Consider the following 20,520-nt stretch of genomic DNA (forward strand, 5'->3'; position numbering starts at 1 on the left):
AAATGTTTGTGGAACATTTTCCAGTTTTCTTTTTTCGCAGTGTACAGTTCATGTGAAACGAAATCGATCAGTTTACACCTCCGGTGAAGTGAAAATCTGACAGATACGCTCTCCTGAAACGTCAACTTTTCGCTTAGCTGCTGCTCTTTTCGCGAGCGCTGCATGCGCCAAAAAAAATAAACGCAAGCGAAAAAGATGCGATCCACAACATTAGATTTCGTTGGATCGTATCTGTTTACAGTTCAAAGGGAAGTGAAAAAATGTCAATTGCGTTTTTCACGCTGGTGAAATATTTTGTAATTTGTATGAGATTTTCGCTTCGCTTCGATCTCTATACAGGCCTTTACAGAATAAAAGTTCTAGACTGTCAAAGTGACAGAAGGTGAAAACAGATCCCCCTGGGTGCTTAGATGGTACTCTAAATATGTCCATTGGCTCATCTGGACTAGCCTAGCGTAACGTCAGCTAGTAGTAGTAGTTTTATTTGTTCTCAAGGCATACTAAAATTTATGTAAAAAAGACACAATTCTAGATAGAGCTGGAATAAGGGCGAATGTCACAAGTGTAAACAAACTGAGGTTAAAGCATCACGTTATACTACTATTCAAATGCTACAAACCGATATTAAAAAAAATGGATAAATAATGTACATTCTTAAAAAAAAACGCAAAAAACATAAGGGCGAAACCAAGTTTTTTTTATTACAAATTGAGTTGTCTCTTACGCCCGCTTCCTCCCATATACATAGATGGGGCGAAACAGACATATTTTCTCAATACAAGGCGAAAGATATAATTTGAATCTTTTCACTAATCCTTGCAATAACCGGTTGGTAATCAAAAGGAAACATTGTTAATCAGATCGAAATAAGTGAAAACCGAGGTGAAAACACCACAACACATGAATTTATCTGGAATCCAACAAACTGCAAAAGGTTGATAGTAACAAACCATCAGGAAAAAGAACGTAAATATTGAGGCGAAACAGACAATGTCAAAAACTGTGAACGCAGCCGGGTGAATAACCTCGGGGCGAAACAAGATACTATAAATCAAAAGAGCGCATGCAACATTTTGATTTTTTCGACCTGTAAATTAAAATAATAATATTCTTATTTATCTCATAATAATGCTAACCAATAATTTAATAATTAGAAATAGTCCAGTTCTAGAAATGGGTTAAAAGTTTATTTTATATTTAATTATTCTTGTTCAAAACTTCAGATACATTTTTCTCAGTTCAAGCCCATTGCGACATTGGCCCTTATTCCAGCTCTATCTAGAATTGTAAAAAAATAGCACTTGAGGCAACAACTGTCACACGGTCTATACTGATTGACGACAAAATAAAAATAAAATAAAATAAATATCAGACTTCAGAACTTCATAACTGAAATCCGCTGATGTAACGTAAGGTCGCCATTCACCGTTCGACCTCCCATCACCGATTATTATCATTTTTTTTCTTAAACTGGGTTCCCCAAATATCTTCGCGAGTTGAGCTGAAAAATTTGAGGAGATCCCATGAATGTTAAGTCCAAAAGCAACAAGTTTTTTTCTCTGGTCTTTCGTTTTAGGGCAATCTTACACAGTTCTAGGTACCTTCGTTACCTATGCTAATGGTTTTGCATGAGCGAAACACTATATTTTCCCCGCCAAAAACCTTCACCAATTTAATACTAACTAAAAAACATTGCATTTCCCTTAACTATTTTTTCAGTTTGAGAGAAGGACGATTGGAAACATTCCTCGCGAGAAATCTCGTTCCTGGTGACGTAGTGTATTTGAATGTGGGTGATCGGGTACCGGCCGACATTAGGATATTCGAAGCGCACGACTTGTCGATCGACGAGTCCAGCTTCACCGGTGAAACCGAACCGGCTCGCAAGAGTATGGAGGTGGTACTGAACGTCAACAGTTCCAAGAACCACACCGGTATGAAGAATATTGCCTTCATGGGTACGCTAGTTAGGTGCGGTAATGGAAAGGTAAGGATTGGAAAAATGGCGCTGTGATTGAAAGGAACTCAATGGATTAAAAATCGATTTTCAGGGAATTGTAGTTAGCACCGCTGAAAAGAGTGAATTCGGAGAGGTCTTCAAAATGATGCAAGCTGAAGAAGCTCCCAAAACGCCACTGCAAAAGTCGATGGACATTCTTGGAGCGCAGCTGAGTTTCTATTCATTTTGTATCATCGGTGCTATCATGTTGCTCGGTTGGATTCAGTCGAAACCACTGGTGGAAATGTTTACCATCGGAGTGAGTCTGGCCGTGGCTGCCATCCCGGAAGGTAAGAAAACAATAAAGATGCATTTTTGAAAGTAAACTGATGAATTGTAATTTTTCACCGTTCACAGGTTTACCAATCGTGGTGACAGTGACCCTCGCCCTAGGGGTGATGCGAATGGCCAAACGAAACTGCATCGTTAAGAAACTGCCCACGGTGGAGACGCTTGGTTGTGTAACGGTAATCTGCTCGGACAAAACGGGCACCATAACCAAGAACGAAATGACCGCTACTGTGATCATCACTTCTGACGGCTACATGGCCGATGTAACTGGTGCCGGGTACAATGACAATGGTGAAATACATATTCGTGATTGTAACAGTATGGATAATGCCAAAAGAAGCATCAACCAGTTGTTGGAAGCTGGTGTCGTGTGCAATAATGCCATTATTCAAGACGATACCCTTTTGGGACAACCGACTGAAGGTGCCCTCCTGGCAGCAGCTATGAAGAACGGACAATATTCAGCAGCAGATAATTATTTACGGATACAGGAATATCCATTTAGCTCCGAGCAGAAAATGATGGCCGTCAAAGCAGTACCCAAGTATGCGAACAACAAAGATGAAATCTACTTTGTCAAAGGCGCCATCGAAATGGTACTGCCACAGTGCACCAAGTTCTGGTACGGAGGTCAGCCAATTACGTTGAGCAAGCAAAATGAAGCCGAATTTCTGCAGGAAGCGTACGAGATTGGTAGGAAGGGTCTGCGAGTTTTGGCCATCGCCAGGGGATCCTCATTTCAAGACTTGGTTTACTTGGGCTTGGTGGGTATCACCGATCCACCCAGACCCTTAGTGCGAGAATCTATCGAGTTGCTTCGTGCCAGCGGAGTGCTGGTCAAAATGGTAACCGGAGATGCGCAGGAAACGGCGATGGCGATCGGTAAGTGTGAACATTTAAAAATAGTAAGATCTGTATTACACTCAGGAAACTAGACGCATGATACTTTGACTATATGTTTAGTATTACTTCTGCGTGAAGTCAACGATTTACATAGTTGAAGATGCATGATGTTCACATGATCGTCTTGAAGCAGGCATCAAACATGTATGAAGCTTTAGGAAAGGTTTCCTTCTTAAAAATAAGAGCAGTTCTTCCTAAATTTGCTATTCTTGTATTTACTTTAAAGGCCCAGCATTTGTCTGTTTGAAACGATTGGTTTCCCTTTCTTTTAACTGCTCGTCCTTTTCTTAAAGTTTATGCCAGCAAATCATTATGATGTGAAAAATGTGAGCCTGGGAACTCAATATGATCACCAATGATCGTAAAGTGTCGTATTTTTTATTCTCATGTGATTTATGTGTCGTATGATGGGTTTTTGCCCAAGTCAGAAACTGGAAACTACTTGAAACATGTCCGGGAAGGGGAATCTGATCCTGGGAACTTAATAATTATCATTGAACTTGGTTTTGAATTCTCATGTGAATTGAAGTGCAGAAACTAGCCACTTGCAGATGTGACTAACGTGGTCCTGGGCACTATTGAACTAGGTTTTAAATTCTCATGTGATTTGAGATGTCGCATGATGAATTTTGGTCCAAGTCAGAAACCGGTCACTTCTCCGGGAGCTCCCGGACCATGTCCGAATGTGGCCAATGTCCTGGGCATTAGATATGGCCAACATTGATTTTGATTTTGAGTTCTCATGTGATTAGAGGCGTCACATGATGGGTTTTGGATCAAGTCAGAAACTGGACACTTCCCCGGAGGTACCCGCAACATGTCCAGATGTTACCAATGTGATCATGGGCACTTAATATAGCTACAATTGAACTAGGCTTTGTATTCTCATGTGATTTGAGGTGTCACATGATAGGTTTTGGTCCGCTTCATCGGGGTATCCGGGACATGCCCAAATGTGCCTTAAATGGTCCTGGGTACTTGATATGACTACCTGAACTTGTGTTTGAGTTCGCATGTGATTTGTGGTGCCGCATGATGGGTTTTGTTCCAAGTCAGAAACTGGCCACTTAGCCGGGAGTACCAATGGGATCCTGCGCACTCAATATACCACCATCTGGTTTGTGAATTCTCATGTGTTTTGAGGTGTCGCATGACGTGTTTGGCACGTTTCAGGTCACTTGTATTATTAAGGGACGTATTCAGTGAAACATATTCCGGTCATATCTCCGGAACCAGTTGATCGAAAAATATTCAATAACGACGTATGAAACCATGGTACCTTTCATTTGGTGGTTATTGCGTCAAATTCAGTGCTGTGGTTGCCGAGGAAACTGCGTTACACACACATAGTTATCACATCGAGCTGAGTCAATTGGTATATGAATAACTCGTCCCTCCGGGCCTCGGATCGACAGTCGGCTTTTCAAGTTGCATATTTACCTTTTTTTTTGTGAGAAGGATAAAAAAGAATGCTAGCAATCTTTTCGATGGTAAGACAAAAGGTCGAATAGACAAAAGGTCGAATAGACAAAAGGTTGAAATGGACAAATGGTCGAAATGGATAAATTGATCAAATTGATGGAGGATAAAAATTTGGCTTAGTCTCAAATATCTCTCCTTCTTTAAATCATGAGCAGTTCTTTTGAAAATTAATATAACAAAAAGTAACTGTGCGTGTCGCTGAAATTTAAGAGACAAATGACTACCTTCCTTTAGAATATATTCCTTTTTTTTTTAATCATGAGCATTTCTTTGGAAGTATGTGCATAGTATTTTTTTTAAGTTCTTTCAAACTCTGAGCAAAAATTTTCTTAAAATATTTTGACAATTTTTATGTTGGTTTTCTGAAATTATGTTCACTTCGACTTTTTGTCCATTTTGACCTTTTGTCCATTTCAACCTTTTGTATATTCAACCTTTTGTCTTACAATCGAAAAGATTGCTAGCTTTCGTACCACCTACGATATTGTGCTACTTGTTTGATGCTAATGCTAATGCTAATGCTAATTTTGACCTTTTGTCCATCCGTCCTTTTGTCTCTCTACTAAGTTCAATTCGATCTTTTGTTCCTCTAAGCTAAATTTGACCTGTTGTCCCTCTAAGTGCAATTCGACCTTTTGTCCCTCTTAGTTCAATTCGACCTTATGTCCTTCGACCTTTTGACCCTCTAAGTTCAATTCGACCTTTTGTCCCTCTAAGTTCGAAATAATGTCCTTCGACCTTTTGACCCTCTAAGTTCAATTCGACCTTTTGTTCTTCTTCTTCTTCTTCTTCGCATTTCAAGCTTATTGCTTAGCGCATATTAGCTTATTGCGTGGTCTCAAGTTAGTGTTCTAGATGCACTTCCACGGTTATTAATTGAGAGCTTTCGATGCCAATACCAATCCATGAATTTGTATACGCCGTCGAACCCGCCGTCTCCGGCTTAGTAATACCGTGCCTTTACTGACTAGGCTTTTTGTCCCTTTAAGTTCCATTCGATCTTTTGTTCTTTCGACCTTTTGTCCCTCTATGTTCAATTCTACGTTTTGTCCAGTAGTCCTTTTGTCCTTCGATCTTTTATCTTTGGACCTTTTGTCATAGATTCGTTTCTTCGTGGCATAGATTTTGTCGACTGAAACTTGTATTGTGAAGCCCTGATTTAGACATGCAAAAGTTTTCTACAAAGGATTAGGTCCTAATTTCCGTCATACTAAGCATAACCTCTCTTTTTCGAAAGGGTATGAACAAAAAATGGAATGTTATCAAAGATGACATCTAAATTTATTTACCTTTCCTTTAGATTTGATAAAGAGTCACAAATGGTTAAAAATCTTTTACTGCTTTTTGATTACATTTTCGTCAAACGTTTTTTTCATTTCCATCCAAACATATTGAAATGTCATTGATTTTACTTCGGTATACGGATTATTATGAGAAGAATAGATGTAAATAGTCATATTATGCGTTCTTATAGACTTTGATTTGTAGCTTTTGAACTAAACTATCATATCAAACGTATGATGGCTTCGTTCATGCAGAAATCATTGATATAATTGAACGCCTATTTTCATCATATCGAGCAGAGACATCAATCTGCTCGATATGACGAAAATGGGCGCTTGTGCCGAAGTCGTTTTTTTTTTGTTAAGACATGCTATTGTAATTAACTTGAAATTCAAGAGTGAATTTTCAAATGGCCGCATCTACTTTTGTAAACAAATATTCAAACGCAAATTTGTCGAAACTCTTTGCTCGCCTACGCAAACTTACACCACCATAATGTTAAGAGTTTCGATAAATTGACGTTTGAATCCTTGGTTACCAAAGCAGATACGACTATTAGAAAATTCACTCCTGAATTATTCCTACACTCAAAAAAATCCACACGTTTGATCGAAGTGTTTAAACACTTGATTCTTCAAATACCCAATCACATTTATTTTCAGTGTATTTCACCTTGGTTCAACGTGTTATACACGTTAATTTCTAGTGTTTCAAAATTTTGAAATGTTGAAAATATTTCACTATCTATTCGAGTGTACACACTTAGAAAAAATTACCGACTTCGGTAATTCATTTACCGAATTCTCAACAGCTGAACGGTCGGTAATGTGTTCGGTAATCGAGAACATTACCGAAAAATCTGTAAACTGAATCAGCAAAACTAGCTGTCAAATTTACCGAACGATCGGTAAAGTTTACCGAAAAAACAAGCTTGATTTGTAATTGAGTTTACCGGAGAACTGTAATTTTGGAGTCGATATGGAAAAAGAAAATTACCGAAAGATCTGTAATTTTTAAAAAAGTTCACCGACTCAAATTTAATTCGCTTTAATATTGAAGTGATGAAATTGGGTTGTTAGCGGAATGCTTAAATAAAACAGCAAAAAAGAGGGTTATCTTCCATTTAATTCCACTTAATTCATTTTGGTATCCAAAATTCAATGTGCAGTCTTCATTAAGTTTTTGTCGGAAAGATTCGGCGCTACACTGAAAACAAGGAAGCATTAGAAGATCGTCGTTAGCGGGAATGGAACTTGGACCGACATAAAAAAAACAAGCAACAACATCGGCCATCTGTAATCGGTATTTATTTAGATAACGAAAATTAATTATTTACGAAAAATATCTACGATTCACTCATCCTGGTGTTGCATAACAGCCTCTATAATTTCACCTTTTTTATTTTTCACAAGCACGAACGCTTTTAATGTCGATCGAAAATAACAATATGGTGGATTTGACGTTTACCTAGACCGTTACCGAACTCAGTAACGGAACGCTTTGTTTACCGAAACTTCAGTAAAATATTTCGCCGAAGTCAGTGATGAAGCTAATTTACAGACCGGCCGGTAAAAATGTTTACCGTATTCGGTAAATTAAAATAAAATTACCGAAATTCGGTAATTTCATTTACAGTTTTCAGCAATAATGCGAGAAAATACCGAATCATCTGTAATTTTTAGCATTACCGATTTAAGACGGTAATTTTTTTTACCGAACTCAGGGTCTCTGTTTAAGTGTGTATGCAATGAGCAATAACACTACTGTTCAAAACAGATGGATTTAAAGTGTTTAGCTTTTCAATGCGATGAGAATTGCTTGTTCAGAAAGGTAAACATCGAAAACAAGAGTTGTGACTTTATCCTATCATATATGAGAACAACCGTGGCACAGTGGGATTGAACGAAGACTCCGGCAGCAGCACACCCCAACAGTCCATGATCCAATCCCAAATCAGAGCCATTAAAAAGATATGTGAAATCTCTGGCAGTTTTGTTTATATATTTGTCGATTCATTTTTAGTAGAAGTCGATAAAGTAGAATATTGTAGAACATTGAACTATGATGTGCAAAGCTATTGATATCACCATATGAGGCACATAGAATCCGAGTGTGTCACAATTAAAATCCAGTGTTCAGGTATGATTCATAGCATAAGATTCACACATGAAATGGATGTGTTTCACAATAAGCGCAAAATTAAGTGTGAGACACATGATGATGACGTGTAGAATTTTTTGAGTGTACTTATTTTTATGTTTGTCTTCAAACAATTTTCTGTTAGAAAATTGTGTAGTGTAGTGTTGTGTATCTAGTGTAGAAAGCACTTTTACTTAAAGACCATGGAATCTCGCTATTGAAGTACAACACACAAAGTTCACCGGTCCTTATAAAAGTATGCATTACTCAAAGTTTGAAGTCTTTCAGTTTCTTAAACAAACCCTGAACCTCGTAGTCTGCGAAGGGTCCGCAGGTCGCTTTCTACTTGGTCTATCCACCTTGCCCGCTGCGCACCTCTTCTTCTTGTTCCTGTTGTGTAGCTTTCTAGAACTATTTTTACTGGGTAGTCGTGTGGCATTTTTACGACGTGCCCAGCCCACCGTAGTTGCCCAATTTTTGCAATGTGGACGATGGATGGTTCTCCCAGCAGCTGGTGCAATTCGTGGTTCATTCGCCTCCTTCACGTTCCGTCATCCATCTGCACTCCACCGTAGATGGTACGCAACACCTTCCGTTCGAAAACACCAAGGGCGCGTTGGTCCTCCACGAGCATAGTCCAGGTCTCGTGGCCGTAGAGAACCACCGGTCTAATCAGCGTCTTGTAGACAGTCAACTTTGTGCGGCGGCGAATTTTATTCGTCCGGAGCGTCCTCCGGAGTCGACAGTAGGCACGATTCTCTGCCATAATGCGTCTTTGAATTTCCCTGCTGGTATCAGTTTCGGCGGTCACCAGTGAGCCCAAATACACGAACTCGTCGACCACCTCGATTTCGTCACCGTCAATCTGAACTCGGGATGGGAGGCTAACATTGTCTTCCCTAGAACCTCTTCCTTTCATGTATTTTGTCTTTGATGCTGATGGCAAGTCCAATCCGTCTAGCTTCAGCCTTCAGTCTGATGTACGTTTCCGCCATCATCTCAAAGTTCCGTGCCATAATGTCAATGTCAATTCCTTAATATCGTGCCTCTCGTGTCTATCCCAGCTCTTCTCATCACACCTTCTAACGCGATGTTGAACAGCAGACACGAAAGTCCATCACCTTGCCGTAACCCCCTTCGAGATTCAAAGGGACTCGAGAGTGTCCCCGATACTCGAAAAACGCACATCACTCGATCCATCGTCGCCTTGACCAATCGCGTCAGTTTGTCCGGAAATCCGTACTCGTGCATAATCTGCCATAGCTGATCTCGATCGGTTGTGTCGTATGCGGATTTGAAATCGATGAACAAATGATGTGTGGACACGTTGTATTCGCGGCATTTCTGCAGAACCTGCCGAATCGCGAAAATTTGGTCCGTGGTAGCGCGGGCACCCATTAATCCCGCCTGGTATTGCCCCACGAACTCTCTTGCAAATGGTGACAGGCGGCGGCATAGAATTTGGGAGAGTACCTTGTAGGCGGCGCTCAGCAGTGTGTAGTGCAACTTCCAGCTGCTGTGCGTAGTCCTGGGCAACTCCGGCGTCCCGTAGTTGCTCAATGTTAGGTCGCGGCGTTCGACCTTCAAATGTTGCTGTGATGCGAAAAGTGAGAAAGCAAATTACAGCGATCTGCTCACTGAGCAATGTGAGTAACTCGAAGTGCCTCAAAAGCAAATATGAAATTGCTTATGATTAGGAGCTTAGTTAAATTCGAACTTTGACACTCTAAGTTAAATTCAACCTTTTTTCCCTCTTAGTTAAATTCGAACTTTTGTGCATTCGACCTTTTGTCCCTCTAAGTTCAACTCGACCTTTTGCTCATTTCGACGTTTCGTCCGTTCGTCCTTTTGTTCCTCTTAGTTCAGTTTGACCTTTTGTTCCTCTAAGTTCAATTCGATCTTATGTCTCTCTAAATGAATTTCGACCTTTTGTCCCTCTTAGATCAATTCGACATAATGTCCTTCGACCTTTTGACTCTCTAAGTTCAATTTTTGTTCATTAGATCTTTTGCCCCTCTAAGATCAATTTTACCTTTTGTTCATTGGACATTTTGTCTTTCGATTTTGTCGATTGAAACTTGTTAGGAACTAATTTCCGTCATACTACTCAACCTCTCTTTTTCGAACGGGTTTGAACAAAAAATGATTTTTTTTTTATCAAAGATGACATCTATAGTAAATTTATTTACCTTTCCATTTAGATTTGATAATGAGTCACAAATGGTCAAAAATCTAACACTGCTTTTTTTATTCCAATTTCGACATACGTTTTTCAATTCCATCGAAACACATTGAAATGTCATTGATTTTACTTCGGAATGCGGATAAAGGCAGATAAGTGTTTTTGAGAAGATTAGATGTAAATATTCATATTATGCGTTCATAGACTTTGTTCTGTAGTTTTTGAACTAAACTATCGTACCAAACGTATGATGGGTTCGTTCATGTCGAAATCTTTGATATATTTGATGTATCTGCTCGATATGACGAAAATGGGCGCTTGTGCCGAAGTCGTTTTTTTTTTAAATAGATGCTATTGTAATTAACTCGAAATTCAAGAGTGAATTTTCAAATGGCCGCATCTGTTTTTGCAAACAAATATTCAAACGTAAATTTGTCGAAACTCTTTGCTCGCCTACGCAAACTTACACAACCATAATGATGGGGGAAACTTTACCCTATCTGACGGTAGTGTTAGTTTGCGCGGGCAAGTTAAGAGTTTCGATAAATTGACGGTTGAATTTTTGGGTACCAAATCAGAAGCTTCTATTTAAAAATTCACTCCTGAATTATTCCTACTTATTTTTTTGTCTTTAAACAATTTCCTGTTAGAAAATGCGGTGTTTCATAGTACTGTTCTACTAATTGTATCTAGTGTAGAAGGCACTTTTATTTAAAGACCCCGGAACCTCGCTATTGAAGTACAACACACAAAGTTCACCGATCCTTGCATTACTCAAAGTTTGAACTCTTTTAGTTTTTTGAGCAAACTCTGAACCTGTTTGTAAAGTCCTCTGAACTCTTTCTCAAAGTTTCTTAGGTCTACCATCTAGCATCACTGAGCTTATTCAATCTAATTCCAGATACATCGGTCAAAAACGAACCGGATAGTTACATAAATAACATTTTTTTTTTCTTTATTAAAGAGATTTTTAGCCATAGGCTAGTTCATCTCTTACATAAATAACAAAACACGGAGGCACCCGGAGTTTTATGACCATAATTATAAGAAGCAGAATAAGAGACGAACCTGCTAAGGGTTAAAAGTCTATATAATAAAGCAAAAGAAAGAACACAATAATAAGAAGAAGCGGAATATTTGAACCTTTTGATAAATGTTTTGCCTCAACATAAATTCTGTTCACTTCCCAATGGCATTCGGAATCTTTCGGGGAATGATTTATGTGGTTCTGGGCAGGGGCTTTTGATACATCGGTCAACGATCTCGTGATTAAATTGCAATGTGATTTGATATGTCGTTTGAGCCAACATCTAGGCTCAATGCAGATTATCTTCAATTTTCCGGGGGCACACAGGACATTTTCATGTAATTTGTTTAAATATATATTTTTATTCAATACATTTATCGTCTCTAACTGGACATTGATGATAGCCCCCCCCCCCCCCCTAAGTTGTCCACGTGGTATATGAACGGTCCGCAAGGATTGCGTGCTTATAATAACTATGCTTTTGAAACATTCTCCTAGGATGTATTCACATTTTTGTCTGATTGTTCGACAGTTTTTGTGCTGCAACCGAAAAAAAAACAAAAGTAATCCTAAAATATGATTGCAGCTTTGGATAGTGTGATCGATTTAAAAAAAAAACACATCAAGAGTTTATGATTTGGTGAGCGACTATGTTGTGAGACGTTACAAAGTTTTTCACTTCTCAACTACAGCACTATTCAACAACTATCCACCAAAACGTTTTGAGCTACCCAAATCAGAAACTCTTGGTATTATAGGAAATCTAACGCACTTTCCAAATCTACAATCATATTTAGGGGTTACTTTTCATTTTTTACAGTTACAATACAAAAACTGTAAAAAAATAGGCAAAACCCATTGTAACGTCACGTAGAAGCTCTTACACAAGAAGTGTCATCACAAATTCCATTGCAAATAAATTCCTACATACATATCACCCGCCTGTGGACTGCTAACAGTTCTCAACTATTACCTTTAAATAACGATCACGAAAAGAAAACCAAACAAACAACACTGGCAAATAGTGTACAAATAAATATTTTTTATTAGCCATCTTGTCAATCCTTCTCAAGTCCATTCACCAGCCCAAACGGCTGGCCAGACCCCATCCTTTTTTTTCCTTTTTATCTTTTTTTTCTTGCTTTTTCGACTCCTCCTGGGGTGGAGCTTCCGGCAGCACATTGATCTTGTACGGCACTCGCACGTACTCCGGCATCTGGTAGTTGATCGTCGATGGTATCTTGTTAAACACATACCTCTTGTACGGGACGGGTTTTACCACTTCAACTTGCTTGATCACTTCAACGTGCTTCTCAACCGGAATGTGCCTAATTTTTTCCACATGCTTGATCACCTCATACGGCACTTCCACCTTATCGATGATGACTTTCTCGATGGGAATCTCCTTGATCACTTCCACTGGGCGCTCGACGAACACTTCCTTCGTCACCGGGATATGCTTGATCACCTCGACGGGTTTGTTGATCTGCACGTGTTTCTGCACCTTAACTTCCTCGATATGTTCCTGTGGTATGTGCTTGATTATCGGTTCACCCTTCACCAGGTTCAGTTTCACGAGTGGCACTGGAATTTCTTCAAGCGATGGCATTGGAATATGAAGCGGGTAGCTCTTTTTCTCCTTGCCATGAACGGTGGCCGCCAAGACGCAGAGAAGAATTATTTGCTAAAAGTGTACAATAGATTAGAATGGATGACGAGTGGGGCGTTCCGAACACGGTTCTTACCAACTTCATCATGATGGGTACTTGTTGTATCGTTGAATTGTGATGAGTGAAATAGCTACAGTAATACCATTAGTAGTGTTTATATAGACAAACGATGCCAGTTTGGAACTTGTTTGATGAGAAAGTGAACGATGGAAACACGTTTTCTTTATGCAATCATTCTCGTGCATTGCAGGGCTTATGCTGTTGCTTACGCTGTAAATATGTTGGTGATTCACTGCTTTCTTTCCGAACTTAAAATTGCACTGCTTCATATAAATACCGTGATAGTAGTAGTGGGAAAAAATTAAAGATGATAATCATCCTATTTATCCTTTATTCCTGTCCTGCATTGCCTAAAAACTGTAGTCACCAAGGGACCGTACATAAAATAAGTAGCAGTTCAACTCCCTCCGAGTTGTTTGGAGAATGTGTGCCTAACCGTGTATTAGGTATAGTGAAATTCACTGCGAAAAGGGGTCAAAAATATGGTTCGTCATTTATGGTTGGCCTGAATATAAAATACGACCAAGATTTCGTGCGTTTTCTACGTGCCAGCCCTATATTCGACGCGGTTACTAATAGTGACGCACTTGTCTATTTTTAATCGCTTTTCAATTTTGGCGAGATATTTTTAAAGTCTTTGTTACACTATCATCCCTAGAGCACTGGAACTAATATTTGCAACGTTAAAATTTCAAAAATATTAATCGAAAATGATCGAGTGCGTCAAGTTAGGAACCGCGTCAAATATGCTTCACGATACTCAATTGACATATTTGTTTTTTTTTTCTTCAAATGTTTAATTCTTATGAACTCGAATATTAAATAAATGTTCATGACCTTCGACTTACAACAAAATTAATGATTCCAGAGTTCGAAAGTTTTAGAAAATTAAACTCAATTAAATTTGGCCCTTATTACGTGTGTCACTTCACGGTGAAAACGAAGTGAGGTGACCAGTTGTCACTCACGGTGAAGTGATTCCCATGTAAATCAAATGGGAATCACTTCACCGTGAGTGACATGTCACTTCACCGTGATATTGGTAATAAGGGCCTTTATCCAGCAGTGAGTAGTGTTTCGTACCAATTCAAACAATTCCCTGGAAATTTTCAAAAAATCTCGTTTTCCTATTCCCGAGAATCTGTTTCAATTTCCCGGTAAACATATTTAGAAGGATTTGTGGGTGAAAGTTACAAAAAATTTCCCAGAGGAGCCAAACGAAACTTTTAAAGAGAAAGATTGGATTAACTTCCATAGAAATCTGAAGATTTTCTCAAATTAATCGAAAGAATGTTTCAGAATTTTCCGAGGGTAGCCAGAAGAAATTTCCGGGGAGGCCAGGAATAAATTTAGTGAGAATCAGAAGACTAAGCTACGCCAAAAATACGAATCAAGAAGTCGGGAGAATCTTCTGGAAGAAGGTTCCGATGAAATTACAGTGCTTTCCCGATTTTTTCAGCTCCCGATTTTGTCAGCAGATTTCACTAATTTTTTGAGTTTTTAAACATGAATTCTCAACTCTACGCTACGAATAATTGTTATCCTTACACTTCGCTGTAATGTGAATGTTAGGGGAAGCGGGAGTAAAATGGACATACGGGGTAAAATTAACAATTAAGTGCTTTTTCATTCAAATATCAATCAACTCAACGCACAGGTCTTTCATCCAATGTACCTTTTACATTTTAATTCATTTACATTAATATAATATGCTCGTACTAGGTATTATTAGTTATGAATTGCTGTTTGCTGGAAAAATCATTTTTACCACGGAAAACCTGTTTTTTTTTTGCAATGGGGGGGGGGGGGGGCGGTCAACAAGTTGCTGCATGGTCAGCAACATTTATTCTTAGAAAATAAAAAAATTGAACATAAAAGTTTTGATTGACTTTCAATTTTCAAGAGATTTCGTCATCGCAAATTCTCGAATTCAACGGAGATAAATCCGGAGTGATTTGAGATTTGGGCGTAATTGCTATTGTAAACAAAGACGTCAATTGCCGATTTCTCTTGAATTAAAGCCCAAACCCATGAATAAAATATACCAAATGATAGAGGAATCATTCTTCTACCTCATAGCGTTATTAGTTTTCGAGATTGAGCTTTTAATCGCGAGAAATCTGTGATTGACGTGTTTGTTTACAAATGCAATTACGCCCAAATCTCAAATCACTCCTGAAATAACATCGTCAATTGAAAGGGACAATGCTTCAACCTAATCAGCCCTACCACCTTTTGCTTCGGATTGTCGGAGAGGCAGTTTGGATTCCGGAAAGGGAGATCAACGGTGGATGCAATTCGGACAATGATCGAGAGAGCCGAGGAGGCGTCCAAACTTGCGAAGCGTAGAGGAGATCGATATTGCGCCGTGATAACGATCGACGTCAAGAATGCGTTCAACAGCGCAGCTGAAAAGTCATTGCCAAAGCGCTGCATAGAATGAGGGTCCCTGACTACCTGTGCAGGATTCTGAGGAGTTACTTCCAGAACCTGGTTCTGGTCTACGAGACAGACATGGGACAGAGATCGATTAGGATCACAGCGGGAGTTCCACAAGGCTCGATCCTTGGTCCAACGCCTTTGCCTCGAAGCGTGTTTTGAAAAACCTGGTAGTGATGATCGATGACCGGCTAAACTCCAACAGCCACGTCGAATATGTCTGTGAGAATGCTTCGAAGTCCATCAACACAATAGCTAGAATCATGCTGAACAACTCTATTCCCAGCCATATCAAGAGGCGTCTTCTGGCTAGATACTGAGGTATGGAGGTCCAGCCTGGTTTGCAGCACTGGAAACGAATCAATGTACGTTCCGGATCATGGCCACGCGTGAGTGCGTACAGAACCATCTCATCAGAAGCAGTATGCGATATCGCCGGAATGATCCCTATCGGCATCACCCGGCGGAGGACAGCGAGTGCTACAGTCAGAGAGAAGCCGGTAGAGTACGGAAAGTGCACACTTAGAAAAATGCATGCATATTTAGATGTTCTGTGGCTGAAATATACGAGCGTCAATTTTGACATAAAATTGAGTCATAACAGACGCGAAATTCAGCTCAATCAAACGAACTTTTCGTCAAGTATCTAACGAAAGTCTCGAAGCACTTAATTTTACATGACACGTTTGTTTACGTCTCATCCTTTTGTCAGAGATGGATTCCGTCCCGTGTAAAATTAGTTATTTCTAAGTGTGTGGTGAAAGCGGAGTCTTTAGCAAAGTGGCAATAAGAGAGTGGAACACGATGGATAACGGTAGATGGACACATCGGTTATTACCGATTCTTTCGACCTAGGTGAACAGAAAACACGGAGAAGTTAACCACCACCGGACGCAGTTCCGTCTGGCCACGGCTGCCTCAAGAAATACTTGCATCGGTTCGGACACGCAGCGTCACTCCTCTGTCCGGAGTGTGGCAACGTGGATGAAACGCCGGATCATGTGGTCTGTAGGACTGTCCAAGGTGCGAGACAGTGCGAAGGGAGATGCCTGTCCTTAACGTGGCGAATGTCGTCGATGAAATGTGTGCAGAGGAAGGCACTTGGAATGGAGAGAGGAGCAGCGATCTAGCAAGCAACGCCAGCTAGCACTGAGAGTATGAGAAGTGCATGAGCACAGCCCCCTTGAAGTAGTCGCTTCAGCGTGGTCCCGGGGGGATCCAGGCAGAGGAGAGAGTAAGGAATGGGCTTTAGAGAGAGTAAGGTACTAGGCAACTAGTGGATACCACTCCGTGCCAACTTCAATACAGGTCTGGTTTTTTACCCCCCCCCCCCTCCCTCCCATTTTCTCTGCTACATATTTCATTATCGTCAAAGGAAAATTGATTCAATAATTCTAATTATTTGATGGTTTAGGAGAGTTTATACAAATAATAGCCATATGTATGACAAGGTGTGGTAAAACGCACCCCGGTCTTATATGACCAACAGCGTTTTTTCTCGTACTATTAAAAAACTAATTGATATAAACAATTTCCCAGATGACTCTTCTGCGGCTCTTCTAGTGATTATGGGTGAAACTCCATTAAATTTGTTCTGCAAAACACGTAAATAAGTGCTGTTGGGGTCATATTATCCCATATCACTCCGTACCCTATAAGAATTTCATTATTCTGTAATAATTTTCATCAAAAAAATAATAGGGTTTTTTTTCTTTGAGAAGGAGCTGATAAAATCGGGAAAGCACTGTATATGAAAATTTCTAGGAAATTTGGAAGAAACCTGAGGGATTACAAAGTGACGTAAACGCCACCAATGTTTGAAGATTGAAGTTCTTCAAAAATATCACGCAGGCAGAAACTACGTGTTTGGCCGGAAAAAAAACATTAACCTGGAAATTCAAAATATCCCATATGTACCAAAAAAAAACTGCGGTCCAACAAACTTGCCTCAGTGTCACCCAACCAAAGTAACAATTTTGGTTTTATGAGGGTTCTGTAGATCATGATTTAGACTTGTAGAATGCTTCAAAACCCCGATAAAACTTGCAATGTTACTTGGGAATTGGAGATTTTTTTGGAAATATGAGTTCGTTGGTGTACAAAAACAATTGGAGGGCCAAGAATTGTAATCAGCTGATAAACCGAATCAAAAGTTGCATTCGTAAAACCGATTTAAATGCTGTACAACGCTCATGTTCTCACATCATGACAAAGCTACGTCAAACAGCTGATAATGGATTTTATATCACTTTTTCTTTTCCAAACATTTGTTTTTTCATGAGCCCACATGAAAATTTTCAATTTTTTTGAGTTAACCCGTTATATTTACAAAAAATCTTCAACGAGATTGACGAGATGTCTTCACCGCTACTTTTGAAATTGATGGGCGACGGAAAGAGTTCAATATTTCAGTTTTATGAAACTGAGTATTCCAAGAAGTCAAGGGCAAATAAAAAATGAGAGAATTTTATTTAAAATTTCAGAGAACTTCGTAGAAACTCGAAGAATTTCATAAAAGTTGTAGTTCTTTCAAGGAACTTAATAGATTTTTAAAGAAACATTGTAGAACTTTCAAAAACTTTGTGATCATTATTTGAACTACGTAGAAGTTCTGAAAACTTTCTAGAAGTGCAGCAAGAAGAATTTCAGAGAATTCAGTGTTCACTCGGCTGTCGACAAAAGCAGGCCACTCTCGATGTGTGCCACGCGATCGTCTGTTTTCTCGGCAGCAACCATTGTGCGGTCCTCCTCATTGTTCTTCATCAGCAGTTCTTTTGGTCGATGTGTCGTCGACTTTGGAAAGCAACCGTTTAGTGATGAGTGTGTGAGTGCTGACCACGTTTTGCGTCCGTTGCTGCAATGGAAGCGCTCTGACCCACGTTGGCAATACTGCCACTGGAAGCGGCTCCAGTTCTGATGGACGAGGCTTTTTGGATAGCGGAAGATAAAGTGTTTATTGTGTTGTACCTTTTGACTATAGTTTTAAGATGTATTGTATAGTGGCCAAGAATCCTCGGCTCTGTAAAGTTAATTCGTTTGAGCCTTATCAAATAAATCAATAAACACCAAAAAAAATTCAGAGAATTTTGTAGAACTAACTTCAGCAAGTTTGGATACTGACTGTATTACTGTACTAGATTAGACTAACTTCAGCAAGTTTTATAGAGGTTCCGAGAAATTTGTCGAACTTCATCAAACATTATTGAAAATTCTGGAAACTTGGAGAAACTAAGCGAATTTTATAGAAGGTGAACATCGATGAAGCTCCGGAATTTGTGGTTTGGTATGAAAGAGTTGAAGCTATTCTCATTATTTAGTTATCACTCGTTATGTACCATCCCTAAGCTGAATAACTCCCACTTCATGTCAGAAAAAACAGGTATAATAGTGTGAATTGGTTGCGATATCTCTGTCTCGTTTACGTTACCCTTATGGAATGTGATGAGCAGGAGCCTATTACTGAAGCCAGGCCTGGCAAATGTCATTTTCAATGAATGATCTCACGCGATATTTACAGAGATACTTCTGTCACTATCATCGAATGAGAAAACGATGATAGAGATTTTCTGCACAATCTCATCGATTTTTTGCTGTCATGACGGAACGTGACAGTGTTGTGATCATCGTGATTACTAGCTCATGTATTGCTCAGTTACTTGTACCGAGGAAATCTTAAAAATATATTCACTCTACCGATTACATACGGTTATACCATAGAGGTAACTCTAAGACTAGAAGTTTCCGAAGATACGTGCTCAACTTTTTAGCTTAGCTCTGGTACTCTCTTCGGTCCCAAGCTAATCGATGAACCCCAAGAAACATAGGAAAATGCACGAACCCCTCATTTTATCGGTCAAACTTTCATAGCGAATCAAAACAAACTTAGTGTAGTTCTAGAATTTCGACTGAAATGGGATACGTTAATCGATTTGCTTGGAACCAATACGCTAGTCAAGTAGTGAGCCAATTTAAAACCGTTAGTTTCCACCGATTGGTTATACCATAGAGGTAACTCTAAGACTAAGAAAAGTCCTCAACTTTTTGACTCAGCTTTAGTACTATCTTCGGTCCCAAGCTAACCGATGCACCCCTCGAAACATAGGAAAATCCACGAACCCCTCATTTTATACCCCGTTCACATTACAGACTATATCACGTAATATGGCAGTCTTGCAATGAGCACTCATACATAGGATTTTCAGTGAAAACTAGATGTATGAGTGCTCATTGCAGTGTGATATACGCTGTAATGTGAACGGGGTATTATTTGTCATACTTTTATAGCGAATCAAAACAAACATAGTGTAGTTCTAGAATTTCGACTGGAATGGGGTACGTTAACCGATTTGCTTGGGACCAATAGGCTAGTCAAGTAGTGAGCCAATAATAAATCGTTAGTTTCCACCGGTTGGTTATACCCCGTTCACATTACAGCGTGTATCACGTGATATACGCTGTCTTGCAATGAGCACTCATATATCTAGTTTTCACTGGAAATCCTATGTATGAGTGCTCATTGCAAGACAGCCTATATTACGTGAGGCTGTAATGTGAACGGGGTGTTACTTGCATAAATTCAGCTAAATCAGCTAGAAATGTTGATGCCAAAACCGGATAAGAATTATTCTCATGAGTGTTTGATCATTGGAAAATGACAAGAAAGCTAATGATCGGTCGCTTCGTCTCGTGATAGTTAGAGGACCTATTTTCTCATTGTCACATGACAGCCGTGATATTTACTAGCTCTGACTGAGGCACATTTTTTAAACATATCGAAGCAACCTCTTAATTTTGCCATTGAATCAGAGGCACCAAAACGTCAAATCCTATAGAGATTAGTGACGTTTAACGCACGCACACTAGCGGCGGTGTTGCTCCCGTAAACTGCAGGCAAAGCATTACAGCGTATATCACGTGATATACGCTGTCTTACAATGAGCACTCATACATCTAGTTTTCACTGGAAATCCTATGGGTTAGTGCTCATTGAAAGACAGCCTATATTACGTGATATAGGCTGTAATGTGAACGGTGTAGTATACCA

General features: G+C 39.5%; 2 protein-coding genes across 6 annotated transcripts in view; one reads left to right on the forward strand and one right to left on the reverse strand.

The window, feature by feature from the left end:
- Window positions 1–20,520, forward strand: part of SPoCk (secretory pathway calcium atpase) — a 183,828-nt gene that overhangs the window by 139,266 nt on the left and 24,042 nt on the right. For all 5 annotated transcript variants that reach the window (XM_065235735.1, XM_065235734.1, XM_065235730.1 and 2 more), the window contains exons 4-6: window positions 1,720–1,987; window positions 2,052–2,289; window positions 2,357–3,172. In XM_065235735.1, the coding sequence (XP_065091807.1) occupies window positions 1,720–1,987; window positions 2,052–2,289; window positions 2,357–3,172 (1,322 nt within the window). The remainder of the gene's footprint in view (window positions 1–1,719; window positions 1,988–2,051; window positions 2,290–2,356; window positions 3,173–20,520) is intronic.
- On the reverse strand, window positions 12,348–13,342 carry LOC135712832 (uncharacterized). Its single transcript, XM_065235898.1, has one exon. The coding sequence runs from the start codon at window positions 12,914–12,916 to the stop codon at window positions 12,386–12,388; it is 531 nt and encodes a 176-aa protein (XP_065091970.1). The 5' UTR covers window positions 12,917–13,342; the 3' UTR covers window positions 12,348–12,385.

This window comes from Ochlerotatus camptorhynchus, unplaced genomic scaffold (assembly GCF_037179485.1).
Source record: "Ochlerotatus camptorhynchus isolate MF236.1 unplaced genomic scaffold, CSIRO-AGI_Acam_v1.1 ptg000503l, whole genome shotgun sequence".
NCBI lineage: Eukaryota > Metazoa > Arthropoda > Insecta > Diptera > Culicidae > Ochlerotatus > Ochlerotatus camptorhynchus.

What these genes read in the sequence shown, in the direction of transcription:
- LOC135712832 (XM_065235898.1), bottom strand. Translation starts at nt 12,916, where the DNA reads ATGCCATCGCTTGAAGAAATTCCAGTGCCACTCGTGAAACTGAACCTG.